The following is a 19918-nucleotide window of genomic DNA, read 5'->3' as shown; positions in this document are numbered from 1 at the left end:
ATATACACCAACATGTCAACAGTGCTTATCTCTTCGTATCAACATAAAGGGTTTTTATTTCTTTAAAGTTTTCTGGATTTTACAAATTTTCTACAGTAAACATAGATAAAAGCTATGAAAATGTGTCCCTCAAAATGACACTCCCTCAGATCCATATCGGCCTTCTGAGGGGAGGCTCAGGGTGAGGGCATGTGCTGGGGCCACAGGCAGGGGCAGCTCCTGGCAGTTAATTGCTGGGTGGGCTCTGGCTCCTGCCCTGCCTGGGGCATTTTCAAGAGCTCTGGGGCATTTTCCCAGCATTTAGGGCCCTCCTCCAGCTGGGGCAAAGGGACCTGGCCGTGGGCCCCACGGGCAATACTCAGTGGCTCTGTCCACTTACATACTGGTAAGTGCACATGGAGCTGGTGTGGGTAGGAGCTGGAGGTGGCCACGGGGACAGTTCTGTGCCCTCAATGAGTCAGGCACATGCAAAGCACCTTCCCCCAGGGGAGCCTCCCCGCTGGGGACTTGGCCATCTATGGGAACAGCTGGGGTAGGACTCCCAAAGCACATGGAAATGTGAGGTGGGAAGGCCAGAATGCCTGCTTCCCAGAGTCCTCCTGGGTTGGTGCCCTGGCCAGGCAGGGGCTGACTGCCAAGGCAGGACATTGGCTGATTGCCTGGGCTGGAGGGAAGGCAGGCGTGGGCGCTGCCGGGTGGTGCCCAGGCCAGAGCTCTGGGGCATTTTCCCAGGCTCTTCTTGGAGGAGGATGAAGACACCCATTGAAGTGACCCGTTTGACTGCCAGGAGGTGGGAGAGCATCCCTGACCCTGTTCCTGACTTCCCAGCGAGGGACACAGACTCAGATGGGAGGGCAGGACCTTTAATTGTATTCACAGAGAGACTGGGAGGGGGTTCCTTGTTAGATGGCCTGGTGCCCAGGGGCGGGGGGGAGGGGGGGCAGGGGTCGCAGTGGCTCTGGGTCTGGAGGACGGATTCTCAGCACAGGACTAGAGGCAGGAGGGGAGGAGGGTTGGGGCAGGAGGAGGAGGGAGGGCAGGGTGAGCAGTGAGAGGAGTCCGGGTATGGGGGCCCCTATCCCAGTGTCTCAGTGGCGGATGCTCCCAGCTGGCCCGCTCAGCCCATCATCTCAGGAATGTCTCAGCTCCACCTCGGAGCCGAACTGGGGCCCGCGGTGGGGCCGGTGCACGGTGTGGTGGCGGATGCTGAAGAGCCGCTGGGTGAGGCCCAAGGTGGCCACCAACAGGGCGACGCCCAGGAAGAGCAGCACCCACTGGCCCACACGGGCCTGCTGCTCCTCTAGGTTCAGGCCCAGGAAGTTGACTCGGCCATTGCCCAGGTAGGGACCTTCTGTGCGAGCTGAGCAGGAGAAGCAAGGAAAGCAGGGCGGTGGGCAGGGCAGAGGGCAGGGCAGGGCGGCGGGCAGGGGCTGGGCAGGGGGCACTGCGGCCGGCTTCCCTAGGCTGCTCTAGGCAGGGGCTGGGGTGGGGCCACCGGGGCAGAGGAGCGGGGTGCTGGTACCAGAGTCCGGAGTCCAGTTGTACTGAGGCCAGCCCAGCTGCTCCGAGTGCCTGCCGTTCTCGATGAGGAGCCAGTCCAGCAGCGGCTTGAAGTAGTTCATGATGGCCGAGGCCGACATGTTGGGCTGGCCCGTGATCAGCTTCATGGCTTCGGGCCATGGCTTACTGTAGCCCAGCTTCATGGCGTCCCTGGGCAGCACCAGCGAAGGGACACCGAGTCAGAGGACCGGTGGGGAGGCTCACTGCCCCTCCTGCCTCGGCCTAGCCCCCCTCTCCCCACCTCAGCAGCGGGGCTAGGCGAGGGGTGGCCCGGGACCAGGAGGCTCTGGTTCCCTCCGGGGGAGGGCTCATCACCACTCATAGGCTCCACCTGGGAGTTCCCAGCCCAAGCACCAAACGGCAGGTGTTCCCAGAAGAGTCCCACGGGCTCCTCGAGACTGAGGGGTCAGAGGGCAGAGAACACCACAGGAAGCCCAGGGCAGACTCACGCCAGGCGCTTCCCTGCCTCCTTGGACTGGTAGATGTCACACTGGTGCAGGGGGCCCTTGTGGCCAGCCGCCTGACACAGCGCCTCATGGAACTGAAACTGGATGATGAAGCCCACGAAGTACCTGGAGGGGAGGGAGGCGTGGCTGGGGGGAGGAGCCTGTGCCGCAGCCCCTGATACCCAGCCTCCCACTACGGCCAGGGTGTCAGGGTGAACCCAGCCTGGCCTTCAGCGTCATCCAGGCCCCCTTCACTTGTGGGTGAGGAGGGTCAGGGCAGGCTGCTTTAGACAGCGAGGTCTCCGTCCCCGGGGTATGTGCAAGTAGAGGCCAGGGTCACATCTGTCTGGCAGGGCTCTGAGCAGGGCAGCCAGCCCAGTGATCTCCTTGATCCCAAAGCAGCAGGGAGTCCCTGGTAGAAACCAGCTGGTCAAGGCTGGAGCAACCTCTAAGTCTGCAGGGATTCTGAATGTCCCAAACAAACAACACAGGCCTCCCACTTTGAATGCTGGGCACAAGCCATGTGCCACTGACTTTCCTGGTGTTTCCTACAAGTGCTTTGCCAAAGCTGCTGGTCAGAATCGGGAATGAGTCTCCTTCGCCCAGCCCTGCCTGGAGAATTATCTATGCTAAGCTCGGAAGCTAACCACGTGGGCCTGGCTTCTGTGTGAAAGTGAATGCCAGCTTGGAAGTCTGGAAACCAGTGGAGAAGGCGGGTGGAAGCCCTCCCTACGGGTCATCCTGGCACCCTGTCAAGGTCAGGCCTGTTCCCAGGTGTCCTTGAGTCTCCTCGGTCCCCTGCTCACTGCTGCTCCCTAGAGCATCTGAGCAGGCTCTTTCCCTTGCTGGACCCTGGGGGACACAATTCACTTCCTCCACACTTAATTAGACCTTGACTCTGTGCTGATGTCATGCTGGCTGCTGGGGTGGAAAGGCGGGCACAGTGGGCCCTCCGTCAGTGGGCTTCCAGGGACCATCGGAGGCAGGTCTGGAGGAGGCACAGCCCTCCTGGGGCGGCCCTCACAGCCCTCTGCGCCTTGCCGCGTGGTGGCCTGCGGTCCAGGGCACCTGGAACTCCACCCAAGGCCTCCCCAGACCCCTGCCACCCAAGAGGACTCCAGATCCTGCAGTTACCCATTTAGCCCGTATACAGAGAGGGAAAGGGCTGCACTGGACACCTTCGTGCTGCTGGGGCGGACTTGTTGCACCAGTGGGTTTACACATGGCACGTCAGAGGGCAGTTTAATAATGGTGGGTTATGGCCACCATTTCCCCAGCCTGCTCTGCATTCGACACTATGTTTGGAAGTTCACTTTTGCCACAATCCTGTGAAATCCCATTTCACAGGTGAGGAAATGATGTAGACACCGAGGAACATACTTAAGGAAAAAAAAAAAGAGTGGGGACAAGATTTGAACCCAGTTCTGTCTGACTCCAAGCCCAGGACTCCATACCTCTACCAACACAGCCTCCCAATCTAACTGGGTCTCTACGCCTAGTTTTAGTGTATAGAAGGTCTTCCAGGAACAACTCACATTATATCACAGGCAATATGTTCACTATATAAAGTAAAGGAATCACAATCTTGTCAAGAACAAAACCAGAGGAGCAGTGCTCATGGGTCACAGTTAATAATGTTAACTACCCAACCCAGGTCTTGTAACCATCCACCAGTTATAGTAGAATTTCTGTTTTCAACTGTGTGCAGGGTAGAAGCTCTCAACATATAAAAAAAGTGAACCGACGGTCAGCCCTGGTTGCAGGTGAGTGGCTCAGGCACGCTGTCCAGTGCAGGCAGACCTCCCAGGTCGCCCTGACCTCACGTGGCAGCGACAGCAGTTTGGACACTGAGCGGCCTCCTCCCTTTCCCTTGTTACCTGATGTAAGGCACACTTGAAGGAATGTGGAACTTGGCCCCTGGGTCAAAGTCACCTTGAGACCTGGCCACTGGCGGACAGAGGCCCTGGTACTTCAGCCTGTCAAGGTGGAAGACAGATTGGAGAAAGGGTATGGGGGAGAATCAAGCCAGGGAGGGTTGGCATTTTTGACTTGAAGGATGGTCTCTGCACCTGGGGCTGCCCTGGGCATTGCAGACTCCAGCGTGCACTGTCTCTGTGCACAATCACCCCTACGTGTCCCATCACGTACACACAAAGCCCCAGGTGCGCATGTACACACACAAATGCACACTTAGATGCTATATACAGAGACATGCAGGAACACACAGACACCCATGGAGACGCCCCCAACCTACACCCCCACAGGAATGTTCTAGAACCTGAGGCTCCACCACTCCTGGTTGTAGTTCTCCTTGGTGATGCCTCCATCAAACACCCTCCAGCGCCACTGGTCAATGAGGTAGCTGAAGGGGATAAAGGCGACCTTGTCGAGTGCTGTCTTCATCAGAAAGTTGATATCTTGCTCTGCCAAGGAAAGGGATTCCAAATCAGATCCTCACCTGCCTCCTGCCATGTCCTAGCGGCTCAGCTGTGATGGGTGTGCAAAGGGTGGCGAGGGAAGGAGTGCGCTGTACCTATCTGGCTCCTGTGACCTGCCTCTTGGCATGGTCTGTGGGTTCCATCCTCCTGGCTTACCCTGCTGGGGGCCTTCTTTTTCCCCACTGCTCTGTCCCAGCCTCTGCCTATGGGCCATTAAGTCCCCTCTCCCCACCTCACAAGCTCACTGCCCCTTCCTGGTCCCTCAGCCCACCAGGATCTCCTGTTCTTCTCTTACCATAGCTGCCACCATCGCTATTCATCAGGTTGATGCTGTGTAGGTGCTTGGGGGTAGACACGGAGAGGGCCAGCACATCCCCAATGGCTTCGTGAAAGCCAGGGTTGGCACCCTCCCGGAAGGTCACAGGCAAGTGCTTGTACTGCATGAAATACTGTATGTGGCCCATTTCATGGTGGGCCACCACCAGGTCCTCCATGCTCACAGTGGTACACTGCTTGATCCTGGGAACATGGGGATGGGGAGAGGGTGTGAAAGGGGACAGCAAGGAGCCCTGAGGCAAAGGGACCTGCTGTTCTTATTGCAAACAGACCCCCACCACTGCTGTAAGCAGGGAACACAGCATTATGGGAAAGAAAACCAAGAGGAGATCCGGAGTGAATATGAGGAAGAGGGAATCTGGGGGTTGGAAGCCCCTAGAGTATAGTCACTCAGGACATTCCTCCGCCTCCAACTTTTGTGAATAACTCCAGCCCACATGGCCATGTTGCTTTCTGACTGTGCAAAGTAGTTGCTCTGGAGGCATTGGGACACTCCTTTATGGTCAGTGTAGGACTTTCTAGAATGTGGTTTCTGATTTCTCATGCACATGTTTTTGCTCTCCCTAAAGGAAACACCAGTGTCTGAGCTGTTCTGTATCTCATGTACCCAACACCAGCAAACATATTTATGACTTTTTATGGCCAGGACTGAAATGACATCTGCAGCGCCGTCCAAGCCAGAGGTTCCACCTTTCTCCACCTTTCCTCATTCTCTTTTGTGAGCCAATGAAATTCTCCCTTGGATCTAAGCAGAGCCTTTCAGGCCAGTTTTTTCTGCCATTCTATTGGGAAGGGGAAGAGCTGCCCAGCATCTTGGTGACAATGAGGCTTGCATTTGTCCACCTTCTCCTATGACTCCCATATAAGGGAGGAGCCCTAAAAGCACTCCGACCTCTTCTCATGACTTTGAAGGAAAGACCCAAGGCCAGTGATCCTGTGAATGCTCTCTGTGTCCACTTTTCTCATAAGAGACACTTCATCTGCTGTCACAGATCATTTTTGCCACTTTCCCTCCCAAGAAGTGGGGTCTTCTTTCCCTTCTCTTCAATCTAGGTTGGCCTTGCTTTAGCTAATAGAATCTGTGCTTGCTTTGGACTTAAGCGTTAAAAGACCTGGCTGTTTCTGCTTTTGCTTTGGGGGATGCCAGCTACCAGGTAAGAAATTCTACTGCCTGACTGCCATACTGTGAGGAAGCCCAAGCTAGCATGGAGAGAGAAATCACCCACCAGCCCTGAGCTGTCCAGTCATCCCAACCCAGGGACTCAACGTGTGAGTAAAAAGCCAGCTTGAACGTTCCAGCATCAGCAAGTGCCACATGGAGAAAAACTGAGGAACCAAACCAATAGCTAAAACCAAGGCCACAGACAGATGGCCTCATTGAGCCACTCCAGCCATCTCCAGCCAGCAGAGCTACCCTAGCTGAGGTCTCCATCATTGCAGAGCAGGGACAAGCCATTTCCACTGTGTTGCCTGACCAACGAAATCATGAGAATAATCAAATTGTTGTTTTATACCGCTAAGTGTTGAGGTGGTTTGTTATATAGCAACGGATAATTGAAACATCCTCTGATAAAGATAGCTTCTGAGCCTCAGTGAAGGTGGATCTGTGCAAAGTCACCCATGTCCTCATGTGTCTCCCTGTGTCAAGGCACATGCACCCAAGGAGAGGGCTATCTGTATGCAGGGGCCTCCCCAGAGTGAGGGAAGGCTGGGCAGCTCACCCCCAGGACTGGGATCTTGGGTGCTGACGGCTGACCAGGCTGGCAGAGCTGGCTGCCATTTGAAAAGACCCTCCCAGCCAGAAGCCAGTGACCAAGCTGAGGCCAGGGCCCATACTCTGGACCTTCCATCTCAACTCTGGCCTCTGCACCTGTTTCTGCTCACTCTGGCTGGGAGGGCACGCAGTGGAGCCTTTACTTGGCTCGTCCCCTTGCCTATGGACTCAGGGTGAAGTCCCTTGGACGCACCTGAAGTCATTGCCATTGAAGAAGTCCCAGGCAGAGGCATGGCACACCACCTCCCGCCCGTCGGTTGGCTTCTCCAGCATCGATTTGTTCCAGAAGTCGGGGGGCACGGGCAGCAGTCCCAAGGAGATGAAGAAATTGTTTGCTTCCTCAAACATCCTTCTGGGTGTCCAGCCCTGCAAACCGAGGGAGCTCTGCCCAAACTGGGGACAGACTGTGTGCCCCAGCGGGGGAGGGTGCTGGGAGAGAGCCAAGCTGAAGGAATGGGCTCAAAGGGCCTGCCCCCCAGGGCAGGGCCTTCCCTCCCCTGTGCCCTGGGCCCCTCTGGGGAGCAAGAGTGTCCAGAGAGGACAGGTGCAAACCTGCTTTATCATGGCCTCCGTGGCATCCATCTTGGGGGCTGAAGGGAAGGGAACCACCAAGTCATAGATGTTGGACCAGGTCTGTGCCCACATGTTCCCTGGAGACGGGTAGGGGAAGAGACAGGAGAGATAGATGTTACTTCTTAGGCTCAGCACCATCATGCAGGGAGAGGGACGTAGATCCCAGTCTTGCTGATCGTAATGTATCTCTTCAGTTCCTGCTGTTTGCAAATTGTGCTGGGCATCTGACATTCATTATCTTCAGTCCAGCCCACTTTCCTGTCTCATGGGTGAGATCCTTGTGGCCATCAAGGAGTCAAGGTGGTCCTGTGACCAGTGAAGACCAGTGTCACTAGCAACTGTGTACAAATGCAGAAGTTTTGGAACATCGCGCATGTGGCCACCACTTACTGAGAGTCAAGTCCCATGGCTCCTAAGTGAAGGGGCTAGGGCTTAAAGGCAGGCAGGCAGGCTGCACTCCTGGCCAGCCTCTACTGCATCCCCTCCACGTTGCCTGAGGTTGGCTTACACGGTCCCACCCGCCTTCAGGAGAGGTTGATGCCTTTGCCCTTAGGACACGAGAGGACTGGAGAAAAGGAGATATTCAGAATGCATGGAAAGGTCCAGAATCGTTCACAGACGAAAGAGATTAAGCTTGAGCTGACATGAGGTGGAGTCTGAAGTACAAAGTAGTGACTGTCTTCCACTGCCTACTCCGTGTGGTAAGGGCATTGAATTTCCAACCCCTGAAGAGAGGGTCCGACAGTTGAGGTGGATCTACACTCCCAGTGTTCTCTGGTCTCCTAACTCCCTGAGACTGAATGCTGTGTCTGCCTTCGCTTCCCTGCCACTACTTTCTCCACCTGCCAGAGCGCCTCACCTATCAAGGCTGTGCTTACACGCCACCCCTTGGACAGGCCTCAGCTCCGCCCACAGCCCCTTCCTCACCCTCTGTATCATGCTGCCTTGAGCTGTGATGGGGTAATGTGGGTTCCCTGTGGCAAGATCATGAATTGCCCCCCCCCCCCGCCCCCGACCGTCCCATTCATGGGACTTGCACCATGTGTATCTGTAGCAAATATGATACCAAAGGCAAGCAGGCGCTCTTCTCCCCAGTGCCACCCCCACCCACTCAGCCTTGGCAACATTTCCTCCAGGCTCAATCCTTTTGCTCTCCCAGCCTGCAGCGCCCGCTGCAGACCTTCCCCTGCCTGCCCTCCGTTCTCTGGCCAGCTCTGGCCCCACCCTCCCTCACACTGGCATCTGTCTTGTCTCCTCCTAAAGGCCCAGCGCCTGCCCTTACCCAGCAGATGAGCGGGAATGGGGCCCTCCAGGTTGATGTGCTGGGGCCCGTAGTGGCGGTGCAGCGCCCGGCGCACGTAGGCGTGCAGGTTCAGGTAGAGCGGCTGCAGCTCCTGGAAGAGACGCTCCAGGTCTTGCTCCAGAGTCGGCATCTCGTACATAGATCTCCACGAGTCCCCTGTGTCTGCATAGCCTGCAGAGGGGACAGAGCCAGGCTCTCCGACACCTGACCGTCCCCTGAGCACCCCCGCCGCCACCACCTCCTCGGGGACTTCGTCTCATTGGGCTTAGGGTCTCCGAGGACCTCTCTCAGGGCCCCAGCGGGGCTGGGACCAGAAAGCCAGTGATATTGGTAGGAGGGACTCACCATTGAGCCGGGCAGCCTTGTTGGAGAGTTCCACATATTTGGGGAAAAAGGGGAGGATGGATCTTCCCACCTTGTCTCGCCAGCTCTTCCACGCCCATAGCAGTTCATCATATTTCCGGGATGTGGCCATCAGATTGGTCAGATCTGGGGGAGGGGGTGTTCACTGGCTTGAGTCCCCAGCCCTCGGCGCACCTCCCACCTCCTGCTAAGGTGGACTCAGCACAGGAGTTCAGAGCTGGAATACAGCTGCACAGGTGGCAAGGCTAGTGAACGGGAGGTGGGGTGGGCCCTCTCTAAGGGGCCTGCAGGCTGCCAGGCCCGGGGCGTCAGGCAATCGCAGGTTTCCAACGTGCTGTTTTCATATGAGCAGTGAGGTGATATGGCTGGGTCCTCAGCCGGGAAGTGGCCGAGCTGGGGCACAATCCAAAGGCCCAGACTCCAGAGGGGCTGCCCAGCCCCTGCCTGGGAGAAACGGCCTGGGGGTCACAAGACCTGAGCTCTTGTTCTAGTCTCTACTGACCCCAGATTACCTTGCAAGTCTCGGGACCCCTTTCCCTATCTCCAAAGTGGGGGTAATGCCGGCCCTCCCAGGGGAGCCAAAACTCAGACGTGAGGCCCCCGAGCAGGGAGTGTCCGTCATTCCTTTCTGTGTCTCCACGGGGCTCAGGGCATCTTTCAAACTGTAATCGAACTGGATTGAATAAAAAAATAGCATCGTCAGGGAGCCAGAAGTCCGGTTTGTGTCCTGTCAAAGCCACGGTGACTCCTTGATACGGATTGCATGGAGCTGACATCCGTGTCAGAGCCGGCGGCTCAGTTCCGCAGCCCCACTCAGACCGACGCTGGCCTCCCTCCCTGCCCTGCCCGAGCTGGACGACTTTGGACAGCGTGTAGGGTTGTCCACACCACATTTTGTTTATAAAAAATTGTATTTTGAGAATTTCATGTCTGCCCTCTGCTGATGTGAGTGTTCTGTGTTTGTGGATGTTTCATATTTTTACTAATGACAGTGACCTGAGGACCTAGCCCTGGATTAAGAGGTTAATCCATGGGCGGTGGGGAGGACGAGAGCTACATTCCCTTTAATGCTCTTCTCCGTAAACACACGCAGACACATACGCTGCACACATGCACACGGCACATACCCCTCCAATACTTTGCGTGCCTACCCATATACACAACCGGTAGGCCAAACCCTGTCCACAAACGCTATTTCTCTCTCCTGTTTACTTTCCATTTCCCCTTCTATTTGTCATTGTTCTAACGTGGGAGTTGGGCAGAGGGCCAGGAAGAGACTGTTTCTGGGTGGAGATTCCTTGGAAATAATGTTTATGCCTTTGTCTCCCCAACCCTGGAAGGGTGAGCCAGAAGGGGAGGGGTGTGTCCATCTGGGTGTAGGTACTTGGGTGTCCAGGGTGAGCTCTTCCAAAGGGGAGAAGGTAAGAAGGACCCGCCAGTGTGGCCAGAGAAAGGGACAAGCAACCATCAGTCCACTCTTTCCAGCAGGAAGTGGTGGTCGAGGGAGTGAAGTGGGAATAGCCTGGATCATGGAAGCGGTTTCTAGGGGGGGGGGGGGGGGGGGGCAAGGGAGGTGCCAGAGAAGGTAGGGAAGCCGTGGAAAGGATCAAGAAGGGAGCACGAAGTGGAGGTGTCTAGAGTTCCTGTTCTGATTTGGGAGTCAGAGTCCTAGGAAGACAAGTTTGAGAGACTCCCTGCTGGGAGTGCAGGGAGCAGGGAGAGAAAGGAGATCCCAGAGGGGTCCTGGCCTGGTGGGAGCCACTGGGCAGGCAGGGCAGTGGCTTAGGGCCGAGAGGAAGTCGGTGCTGGTTCTGAGTGGTGGCAGGGAGGCCCCACTGGTGGGAAACAGGGAGGTGAGTGTCCTGGGCATGCTGACCCCACCAGGTAGGAGCACCTAAACACCTTTTCATCGGCCAGCACCCCCAACACTGCGCCAACCCCCCCCCCCGAAACCCTCCCTCTCCTTCCCCATGTGCGCTCACTAGGCTCCAGCTGCAGACAAGTGCCGTTGGGGAGGCACACGGAGGCCACGCTGTAAGTGGTTTCCATGGTCAGCAGGATCTGGTTATACTGCGGGAGGAAGAAGAGAGGCAGCGAGCTGCACCCCTTTGCTGCCTGCGCCACCCGGCACCATCACAGTGTGTGTGTGGGGTGGGGGAGGCGGCAATGGACCTGGGGGTGCCTGGTCCCAAAGATGCTATTGTCTCAGTTACTCTGTAGACACACTGACAAGGCAAGATGGTACAGCTTGACAAATCCAGGAAGAGCGGCAGCATAAAGGCCAGACCCTGTACTAGGCTCACTCTGAGCTGGGACCTGGTCCTGACCTTGGACCCTCCACTCCCTGCCCTCTCCCCGCCTCCCACCCACTCCCCAAGCTACACATACCTCCTCCAGCTCCGAGGTAGGCAGCGCTGCCCGCTCTAGGTCCTGAATCTTGTATATCATCCGCTTTAGGGTGGTGTTTTGGAAGTAGGTAATGTCAAAATGCCTGGCCCGGGTGCCAAACTCTACAGTGTGGTTTGCCATCTGTGTGTTCTTCTCCATCTGAAGGTACAGGGGGAACCGTGCTGTGGGGGGAGCCAAAGGGACTGGGGGTGGTAGTAAGGAGGACAGTTTTATCAAGTTGTTGCCTTTGCCTATAAAGACCCTCTCCAACCTAGACTGTCTATTGCCCTAGATGCAGTCCATGCCCCTCAACAGATGCCCACAGACACATCCTGGCACGGGAGAGAAGGGGAACTGCACCCCATATCGTAAAGGCTGTTAGGATGAAGGTAGCTTGGTGTTAGTGCTGTGACTGGCCCCCCTGAGCCTCAGGGTCCCATCTGTAGAATGAGAATAAGATCACTGGTTTTGCAAGGCTGTTGAGGAATAAATGAAGCCACAGATGTGAAGGGCACGGAACCCTGGCCAGCTCACAATGGTCTTCAAGCAATGTTGGTTCTCTGTGGCTCACCTTGGGATAATCTGCACTCCCCACGCAAGTCGGGAAGGGGGTTGGAGGGAAGGGTAGCCCTGGCTGTGGTAGCAAACAGGGGCTTTGCATCTTTTAGAAAACTGACTTTATGCTGAAACCGGTTTGGCTCAGTGGATGGAGCGTCGGCCTGCGGACTGAAGGGTCCCAGGTTCGATTCCGGTCAAGGGCATGTACCTGGGTTGCGGTCACATCCCCAGTGGGAGATGTGCAGGAGGCAGCTGATCGATGTTTCTCTCTCATCGATGTTTCTGACTCTATCTCTCTCCCTTCCTCTCTGTGAAAAATCAATAAAATATATTTAAAAAAAGAAAACTGACTTTAGCATCACTTATTTGTGTACAAATTATTCTTTCAGTAACAACAGATTGGTAAGAGATACAACTTGTTTAGGCGTTGAGTATCGACCCATCCAAACCTGAAAATGAGTATAGTTTTAAATATTCCATCTGGATTTTTCACAAATTCCGGCAGCCTCCTTGCACGGAGGGGATCCAGGGGAGACGGGGAGGGGGCCTTGCCCTGGCTTGCGTTTTGGAAGGCCAGTCCCTGCGCACCAGTGTGGGCGTGGAGTGGGCCCCTACCAGGATCATGCTGGTCTCTTTGCTGATGTTGGTGTTGTAGTTCCAGTTGGCCTCCGCATATTCATTCCACACCACCAGGGATTTCTTGTCATAGGCCTCCAAAAAGTCTCTGGCCGTCACTTCATCCGTCACCAAAACTGTGGGACAGAACGGAGGGAGACAGCCCGGCTTCCCCGTGCCCTCTCCTGGAGTTGTGCTGAGTTGCCCCCCCCCCCCCCCCCGCCTCCCTCCTCCCTGCCCCCTCCTCGCCCCCTCAAGGCCCTGCCCCATCCACCCACTGGTCCCGCTTGGGCTGTGGGTTGTCTGGCTGCTGGTTGCTGCCTGGTGAGTTGCTGTCTGGTTTCTGGTTGTTCCATGGTTGGTTGTCACCTGGGTGACCTCCTGGCTGAGGACCACCAGCAGGGGGTGCCCAAAGCAGAGCAGGAAGAGGAAGAGGAGGCTGGGCAGTCCTGGAGCAGCCCAACCTTGGCCCATGGCCGCAGGAGACCAGAGCCCTGCAGCCACCGCCCCCGGCCAATAAGAGCGGAACCTGCAGTGTGACCTCATAGAGCAGTGTGATGCGTCAGCCTGCCTCTGTGGGACCCTTGGGGGTGGGGTGGGAACCCTCTCTAAAATGCTGGGGGAAAGACCGCCCCATTTCCACCCCAGGGCCCTACTGATGAGTGAAGGGGAGGCCTGGCCCTCCAGAGCTGGGCACCGGGGCCCCGCGGCGGGGAGCTGACCAGGAACTGGAACAGGGGCCTGGCCTCCAGAGCCCAGAATGGAGAATGTGCCTTGAGGCCTGCCCCACTCTCACTCAGAGCTTTACCAACGTTGTCTGGGTAATTGTTGGGCAACGGAGGCTGCCACTGAAACTCTGGCCAGCCCAGGACCTCGCCGTTCTGCTGGTTCTGCTCCTGCAGCCACTGGCTGACTGGCTGGAAGTAGTTGAGCAGCGGCTGAGCGTCCAGGGCATCTGTGCCGATCGCTTCCTTCAGCACCTCCTGCCAGGGCCGCGAGGAGCCCACCTGCATCACCTTCCTGCCAGGCAGAACGGGCACCATGGACACAAGGGACTCAGGCCAGTGTCCGCTATTGGCCCACCTGCCCCACCTCCGGCCACTTTTGCCCCCACCGACTGCAAGAACAGTGGCATCAAGACTCTGGGACCTAGGATCTCCATGAAGGGGGCCGGGGACATTGCCGTTAGGGCCTCAGATCTGGGCACACTGAATACATATTTGATGCGAGAAAGAAAGCAGGGGGTAGGGAAGACAGGCGCTGTCCAATCAGGCTGGCTCTGAGGGGTCCCGTGGAGCAGCCAGTTGCCTTCCAGACATACCCTTCGCCAGCCTCTCCTCTAACCCTCCCACTCGCCCGCCATCTCCTCCCACACACCGGAGCGTGTCCCCCGCCTTGGTGGACTGGTAGATGTCACACTGGTGCAGTGGGCCCTGGTGGCCTGCCTCCTTGCACAGGGCTTGATGGAACTGGAACTGCAGGATAAAACTCACAAAGTACCTGAAGGCACAGGGTGGGTGTTCAGGGGGCTGGTGAGGGCCCCTTGCCCAGGCACCATCCAGCTTCCCACAGGGCAGAGGGGAGACAGGGCCACCTGGGGAGAAGGGAGAACCAAGCCTGGCTCTGGGGAGAGGCCCATTCGAATTCCAGGAAAGAATGTGGGGACAAGCCCTGGGCATGGGATGGGGCCAGAACCCCAGGAGTAGAGGGAAGGGGACGAAAGGTGGGACAGGATGGGGTGGGGCAGAAGTACCTGATGTACGGTGTCATATGTGGGATGTGATACTTAGATCCGGCATCAAAGTGGGTTTCATTTCGGATAACTGGGGCACAGATGCCCTGATACTTGACTCTAGAAGAAAATGGTTAAATTACCTGAGGACCTAAGTGTTGCATATGGGCTGATTTAGACTTTGCAGACAAGGCTGCTAAGCAGGCATTCCTCCCCCCCAAACCCCCCATCCCTGGCCACCCCTTCCCCATCAGGTGAGCTGGGGAGGAAGGGCTCCTGGCGGAGGGAGTTTTCGGCAGGAAAGAAGAAAGCAGTGGGGGAAAGGATGGAGACATCATTAGAGAGGAGGGCCTGGGACTGATGGAGGCAGGAGGCTCCTGCGTGCCCAGGAGGGGCGGCCATCAGGCCCTTCCTGATCCCCGTTCACTCACCGAAGATACCACCAGTCAGAGTTGTAGCGGGAAGGAGGGGTGCGTCCACTAAAGACTGCCCAACGCCACTGGTCCACCAAGTAGCCAAAGGGCAGGAAGGCAATTTTTTCCAGTGCCATCTTTAACAAGTAATTGATGTCGCTTTCTGTTGGCAGATGAGAGGAGAGAGGTCGGAGGAGAAAAGGGAGTCCGGCTGGGATCAGGCGGGGCTGGGGAGGAGCCACTGGGAGGGATGGCTGGGCAGAGGCAGAGAAGAGAGGACCAGCCTTGGAGGCGATGGGCCCTGCTGGGCAGAGGGTCCTTGGGCAGAGTTGAGTTGGGCCTCAGGTGGATTCCCAAACGTGCCTGCCCCGAGCGGGGCAGCAGAAATGAGAAGGGCAGTTGGGAGCAGGCGCTAGCGGAGTCCTGCTGTGGACGTTGTGGGGCTGGCTGGGGCCTCTACGCCCCCATACCTGTGTCATTGATGACTTGGTCCAGCAGGCCAATTTTGTGCAGATGGACAGGAGTGGAGACAGAGAGCGCCAGCACATCCCCGATGGCCTCGTGGAAGCCAGGGTTGGCGCCTTGGCGCAGGGAGACAGGCTGGTCCTTGTACTGCAGGTAGTACTGGATGTGGCCCATCTCGTGGTGCACTGTGGACAGCTGCTCCATAGCCACCCGTGTGCACTGCTTGATCCTGGGGCAGGGGAAGGGCGAGGGTGAGGGCGAAGGACGGGGCAGGGCAGGGACCAGAGCAGGGGGAGAGGACTGCCCTGTGTGCTGCTGGTGGAAACGTACAGACGCCTGGCCCTGCCCCAGCCCACATCATTCCAAGGGGCAGAGCTGACTAACCGTGAAAGCTGCTGAGGGGGGCGGCCCAATGGCAGCCCTGGCATAGACCAGCCCCTCTGCCAGTGCTGGGCCTGGGAACGGGCTTCTCTGTGCCCAGGCTGCCTGCCTTTCCCGAAGCCCCAGACCCCTCCTGCCCGTGTCTAGACCTGAAGTCCTTCCTGTTGTAGAAGTCCCAGGCGGAGGCGTGGCACACCATCTCACGCCCGTCGTTTGGGTTCTCCAGCATGGACTCTGCCCAAAACTCAGGCGGCATGGGCAAGAGCCCCAGGGAGGTGAAGAACTCCTCCGCCACCCGGAACATGTGTGTGGCGTTCCAGCCCTGGGGGTGGGTGTGGGGACAGGTCAGGGGCCGGCTGCCGGGAGCTCACTGTGGCTGGGTCGCCCACCCAGGTCAGCTCCCTGCCCGTGGAGGGTGTGTCTGCTCTGTGGCCTCTTCCTAGAGGTGTGGCCCCTAATAACCAGAGCAGATAAGCGAAGTAGACTCCTCACGCCCCACCAGTGGGGGCCTGCAGAGGGGCACGGGCACCTCCCTGAGGACATTCAGCCCAGCTTATCGCTGTACACACACTCAGGCTGCTGCTCTGTAGAAAGGGAGGGACCGAGTGTCCACCCAGCCTGTCCCCTGCACATGGCCCCTTCTCGCCCCTCCCCCCTGTCTCCCTTCTGTTGCCTCCACCCTGGCCCAGGGTGCACCATACCTGCTTCACCATAGTTTCGGTGACGTCGAGAGTGGGCTTGTCAGGGAAAGGCACCACCATGTTGTAGATGTTGTCCCAGCTCTGGGCCCACATGTCCCCTAGAGGAAGGAGGAGAGCCGGAGAGCTTGGCTCCTGCTCGGCCAGAGCCTGCTTCCCCCTGCCCAGCACTGAACCCCCCGGACCCCCCGCAGCCAGACCCTGGGGCTGAGACCAGGAATCTCCACATTAGTCCCATTCATAGTGCCAAGTGCTCTGGGTGCCCCAGGTGCCAAGCGGGAGCCCAGGCAAGGCTGTCGGGCCCTTTCTGATGGTGCTGGGATCCCTGCCTTCCAGGCTGGAGGTGGGAACCTGGGGATGGCCTCCTGGGGCACAAACTATGATTATTCTTCCTCCCCCTGCAGTCAAAGCCTCAGTGTGACTCCTGGCTCTGCCTTTGACTAGCCCTCTGCCCTCTGCCCTCTGCCCTCTGCCCTCTGCCAAGTCACTCATGTGCCCCAAGCCTCAGGTCCCCGTCTGGACAGCAGGAGTGATAAGGAGGAGGATCTCCTGCTTTATGATCACGTTGGACGGGCCTCAAGGGCTCACACGTGTGGGAGGGAACAGTGGGGTGCTCTAAAATGGGAGACAACGAGGACAATGCCTGGGACATGTGGAGGCAAGGCCCGGGTCATTACCCAGCAGGTGAGCAGGGATGGGTCCCCTGAGGTTGATGTATCTGTCCCCGTAGCGTTGGTGCAGCTTGCGGCGGACGTAGGCATGGAGGTTCAGATAGAGGGGCTCTATTTGATGGAAGAGGTTCTCCAGATCCTCCACTAAGGTGGGCGACTCATACCAGGAGCGCCAGTAGTCCCCTGTGTCTGCGAAGCCTGGCAGGGGGTGGTGGTGGGGTGCAGCTCAGGCCAGAGGCTCTGACACTCCGCCTCCCAGCATCCCTCTCTCCTGGCTCGGGGCCTGTGCCCCTGCCAGCTGGTGGAAAGGCTGGCTTGAGGTCTATACTTTTCTAACCAGGAGTTGAACTCCAGCTAACTAGATCCTGGAGAGCCAAGAGGCAAGGACGAGTGCTGGGGACGGGGGGAGTGCCAGGAGGGGCAGGGAAGAGGGCAAGGCAGCAGCCTGGTAGAAGGCAGACGGGGCTCAAGCTTGGTTCTGCCATCCATGATCTGTGCAACCTTTGGTCAGTGGATGGAGCCATCCCGACAGCTGCTCTGTCTGCCTCAGGAGTTGGGGCTCAAGGGAGATAGTGGGTGGGAGAACACCTTTCAAGTTGGGGAGGGCGGCACCCACACAAGGGCGGGGGCAGGACATGCTCACCATCTTGCTTGAAGGCCTCATTGCTGAGGGCAGTGAACTCCTGGAACAGGGGTTTCAGGGGGATGCCCACGGCATTGTGCCAGCCCTCCCAGACGTACAGCAGCAGCCCGTAGTTTCGTGTGACAGACAGGACATGCATGAGGTCTGAGACGCAAAGGAGCAGAGTCAGAAGACTTCTGTGCCGAAGTCGGCGTCAGCCTTCATCAGAGCTCCCACATTGGTCCTCTCCATTTCCACCCGCTTCCTCAACATCGCGATACCCCCAAAGCCAAGGGCGATCTATACGCTGGGTGGCATGGGGCTGGGAGCTCTCTGAAGCAAGCACCCAGCCAGGGTCACTGACTCCAGGGAAATGCCCATCGAAGGTGGTTACACTAAGAGCACATCCGAAGGCCGAAACCTGAACAGACCCTTCGTGGCTCATTGGATGGAGTGGCTGACTCAGCCAGCCTGGGACAAGGGGGTGGGGAGTGAGGGGAGAAGAGGAGGATATAATCAGAAGCTGGGAGGCGTCTAGGGCCTATGGAGGGCCCTTGGGGAGACTGAGAGCACCCATGAAAGGGAAAAACAACAAGAAGCAGTCAGGAGGAAGGCCAGTGGCAATGGGAGAGGCCAAAGCACAGAGGGGTGCGTGGATGGGGCTGGAGATTCTAGAAGTCAGTTTACCAGGAAAAGCAGGATGGAGGGTGATGGGAAGGGCTAGAGAGAGGCAGCAGCGACAGGGCTGTACCTGGGTCCAGAAACCAGCAGCTGTCATTCATGTTGGGGTAGCAGACCCTGGCAGAAGTGAAGACTCTGTTCATGTGGCTCTGCAGAGAGTTGTACTAGGGAGAGTTGAGAACATGTTAGTGACCAATAGCCCCAGGACCACTTGGCCGTCCCTCCTCTTTTTGCTAAAAGGAAATGAAGGCTCGGAGAGGGGATGTGGCTTGTTCAGACCACTCAGTGGCGCCAGGAGCACTTCTGACCAAGGAAGGCAGCCGCTGGAGGTGGAGACAAGTGTCCTGAGAGTTAGGGCTCGGCTCCCACCTCAAAGTGAGGATAAATCCCTCTCACTCTCGGTGGCTTTGATGCCTTCCAAGTCCCTGCTCTTTCTAAGGACATCTCTAAAGCAAACCTGCCTAGGGAGAAATTCTGAAAACGCTGGTTTCATCTTTTACGGTTTATTTGCAGTTTGCTTTTTACTCCATAATACTTGCTGTAGCATCAAGTAACATTCCGTCCCATCTCCAAGGAAAAGCAATGCTCCAGGAAGCCATTCTATGCTCTGGCTGGTTTCCCCTGCCGATCCCAGGGTCCGCTGACCGCTGACAGCGAAAGGCAGCCCGCCCAAGCTCCCCTCCCCATCTCAGTTGGGCACTGGGGGGCGCTGGGAGGCACCGGCCACTTCTTCCTCTACCCTCAAGTCTGCGGGGCCCACCTGCTGCCGCTTCTCCAGGGGCAGATTGGCAGGGCCCAGGATGCGCACGCCACTGAGGACCCTTCGCAGTATCGGGTCAGTGAAGTTCTGCCAGATTGGATCGAACAGTTCCTTGGCCTTGAGCCCCCAGACCTCGGCGAACTCTTGGTTGAGCAGGGTCGATTCCTCCTGTGAGCACAGGGAGGGCAAGGGAGTGTAGATGGGGAGGGCATGGGCGGGGGAGGGCAGGAAGGCCAAGGCCTCCAGGAGCAGGACTTTCTCCCCCTGGGCCCGGGGGCCAGGAACTGGGGGGACTCTGCCCCAGGGGAGCGTGGAGCAGAAATTGGGGCAAGAGAGGCAGGGGGAGGAGAGGGAGAACAGACAGGGATGAGCGGCGACAGAAACAGAAACAGAGCGAAGGAGGGCTCGGAGCAGAGGGCACCCTTAGCCAAGACCCTCAGCTGCTGGCCCCGCCCGGCGCTGCCCGGTGAGGGGACTGGGTCTCCGTGGAGCCAGCCTCATCCATTCGGTTCCTGGAGGGGCGCGGACCATGCGTCCGGCACCGCGCTCGGCCGCCCACCTCCTGTCTGATGGGCGGGTGGGAGTGGGGGGGGGGGGGGAGGCCGGAGGGCCCGGGGCCCGGGGGCGCGCGCCCCACGGTGACTCCCCCCCACCGCCCCCTGCCCGCCGCGGGCCTGTGATTGGGCGCCCGGGCCCCGCCCCCGCCCGGCCCCCGCGCCCACCTGGCGCCGCGCGTTCTCGTCGGTGATGTTGGTGTCGTGCGCCCAGCTGGCCACTGAGCTCTGGTACAGCACCTGCTCGGCCTTGGGGTTGAAGCTCTGCACGAAGAGCTGCGCCCCAGCCTCGTCGGCGGAGAAGTCTCCGGGCTGCATCTCGGGGGCGAGCGCCAGCGCGGAGGGCGGCGGTGGCAGCGGTAGGAGCAGCAGCAGGAGCGGCGACAGGAGCGGCGGCGGCCCCGGCCCCCGGCGGCCCGACGCGGCCCCCATGGCGCGGTGCGCGGTGCGCGGTGCTGCCCGGTCTCCCGCGCCGCGCCGGCTCTGCGGATTATAAAACCCGGCGGCCGCCGCCTTCCGACACACCCCCACCTCCCCGCCCCGCCGCGCTTCCTCCTCGGCTCCCAGCGCCGGCCGCGCGGGCCTAA

At 58.3% G+C, this 19918-nt stretch overlaps 1 protein-coding gene across 2 annotated transcripts; it reads right to left on the bottom strand.

The window, feature by feature from the left end:
* Positions 1–849: 849 nt before the first annotated feature.
* On the bottom strand, positions 850–19791 carry ACE (angiotensin I converting enzyme). Of its 2 annotated transcripts, XM_070394684.1 has the most exons (25): positions 19500–19791; positions 18778–18945; positions 18088–18181; positions 17358–17501; positions 16721–16912; positions 16047–16144; positions 15495–15667; positions 14970–15193; positions 14518–14662; positions 14108–14206; positions 13732–13854; positions 13163–13374; positions 12355–12491; positions 11182–11340; positions 10776–10863; positions 8776–8919; positions 8410–8601; positions 7107–7204; positions 6748–6920; positions 4740–4963; positions 4285–4429; positions 3884–3982; positions 2010–2132; positions 1523–1710; positions 850–1360 (listed from the first exon to the last, which is right to left on the bottom strand). In XM_070394684.1, the coding sequence occupies exons 1-25, from the start codon at positions 19761–19763 to the stop codon at positions 1131–1133; spliced, it is 3936 nt and encodes a 1311-aa protein (XP_070250785.1). In that variant the 5' UTR covers positions 19764–19791; the 3' UTR covers positions 850–1130. The 2 variants fall into 2 exon arrangements, with proteins under 2 accessions (XP_070250785.1, XP_070250786.1); XM_070394685.1 differs by lacking the exons at positions 13163–13374; positions 13732–13854; positions 14108–14206; ... (7 more) ...; positions 18778–18945; positions 19500–19791 and adding an exon at positions 12633–13103.
* Between the last annotated feature and the right edge of the window lie 127 nt (positions 19792–19918).

Source organism: Myotis yumanensis, unplaced genomic scaffold, assembly GCF_028538775.1.
Source record: "Myotis yumanensis isolate MYYU_CA2020_CCGP unplaced genomic scaffold, mMyoYum1.0.hap1 SCAF_16, whole genome shotgun sequence".
NCBI lineage: Eukaryota > Metazoa > Chordata > Mammalia > Chiroptera > Vespertilionidae > Myotis > Myotis yumanensis.
This window is presented reverse-complemented; position numbering and strand designations above follow the sequence as displayed.

Coding starts and splice junctions, on each gene's coding strand:
- ACE (XM_070394684.1), bottom strand. CDS start 19,763: ATGGGGGCCGCGTCGGGCCGCCGGGGGCCGGGGCCGCCGCCGCTCCTG. Junction 16,913..17,357: donor TGAGGCCTTCAAGCAAGATG/GTGAGCATGTCC, acceptor ACCCCCTGCCAG/GCTTCGCAGACACAGGGGAC. Junction 13,855..14,107: donor CATATGACACCGTACATCAG/GTACTTCTGCCC, acceptor CTGTGCCTTCAG/GTACTTTGTGAGTTTTATCC.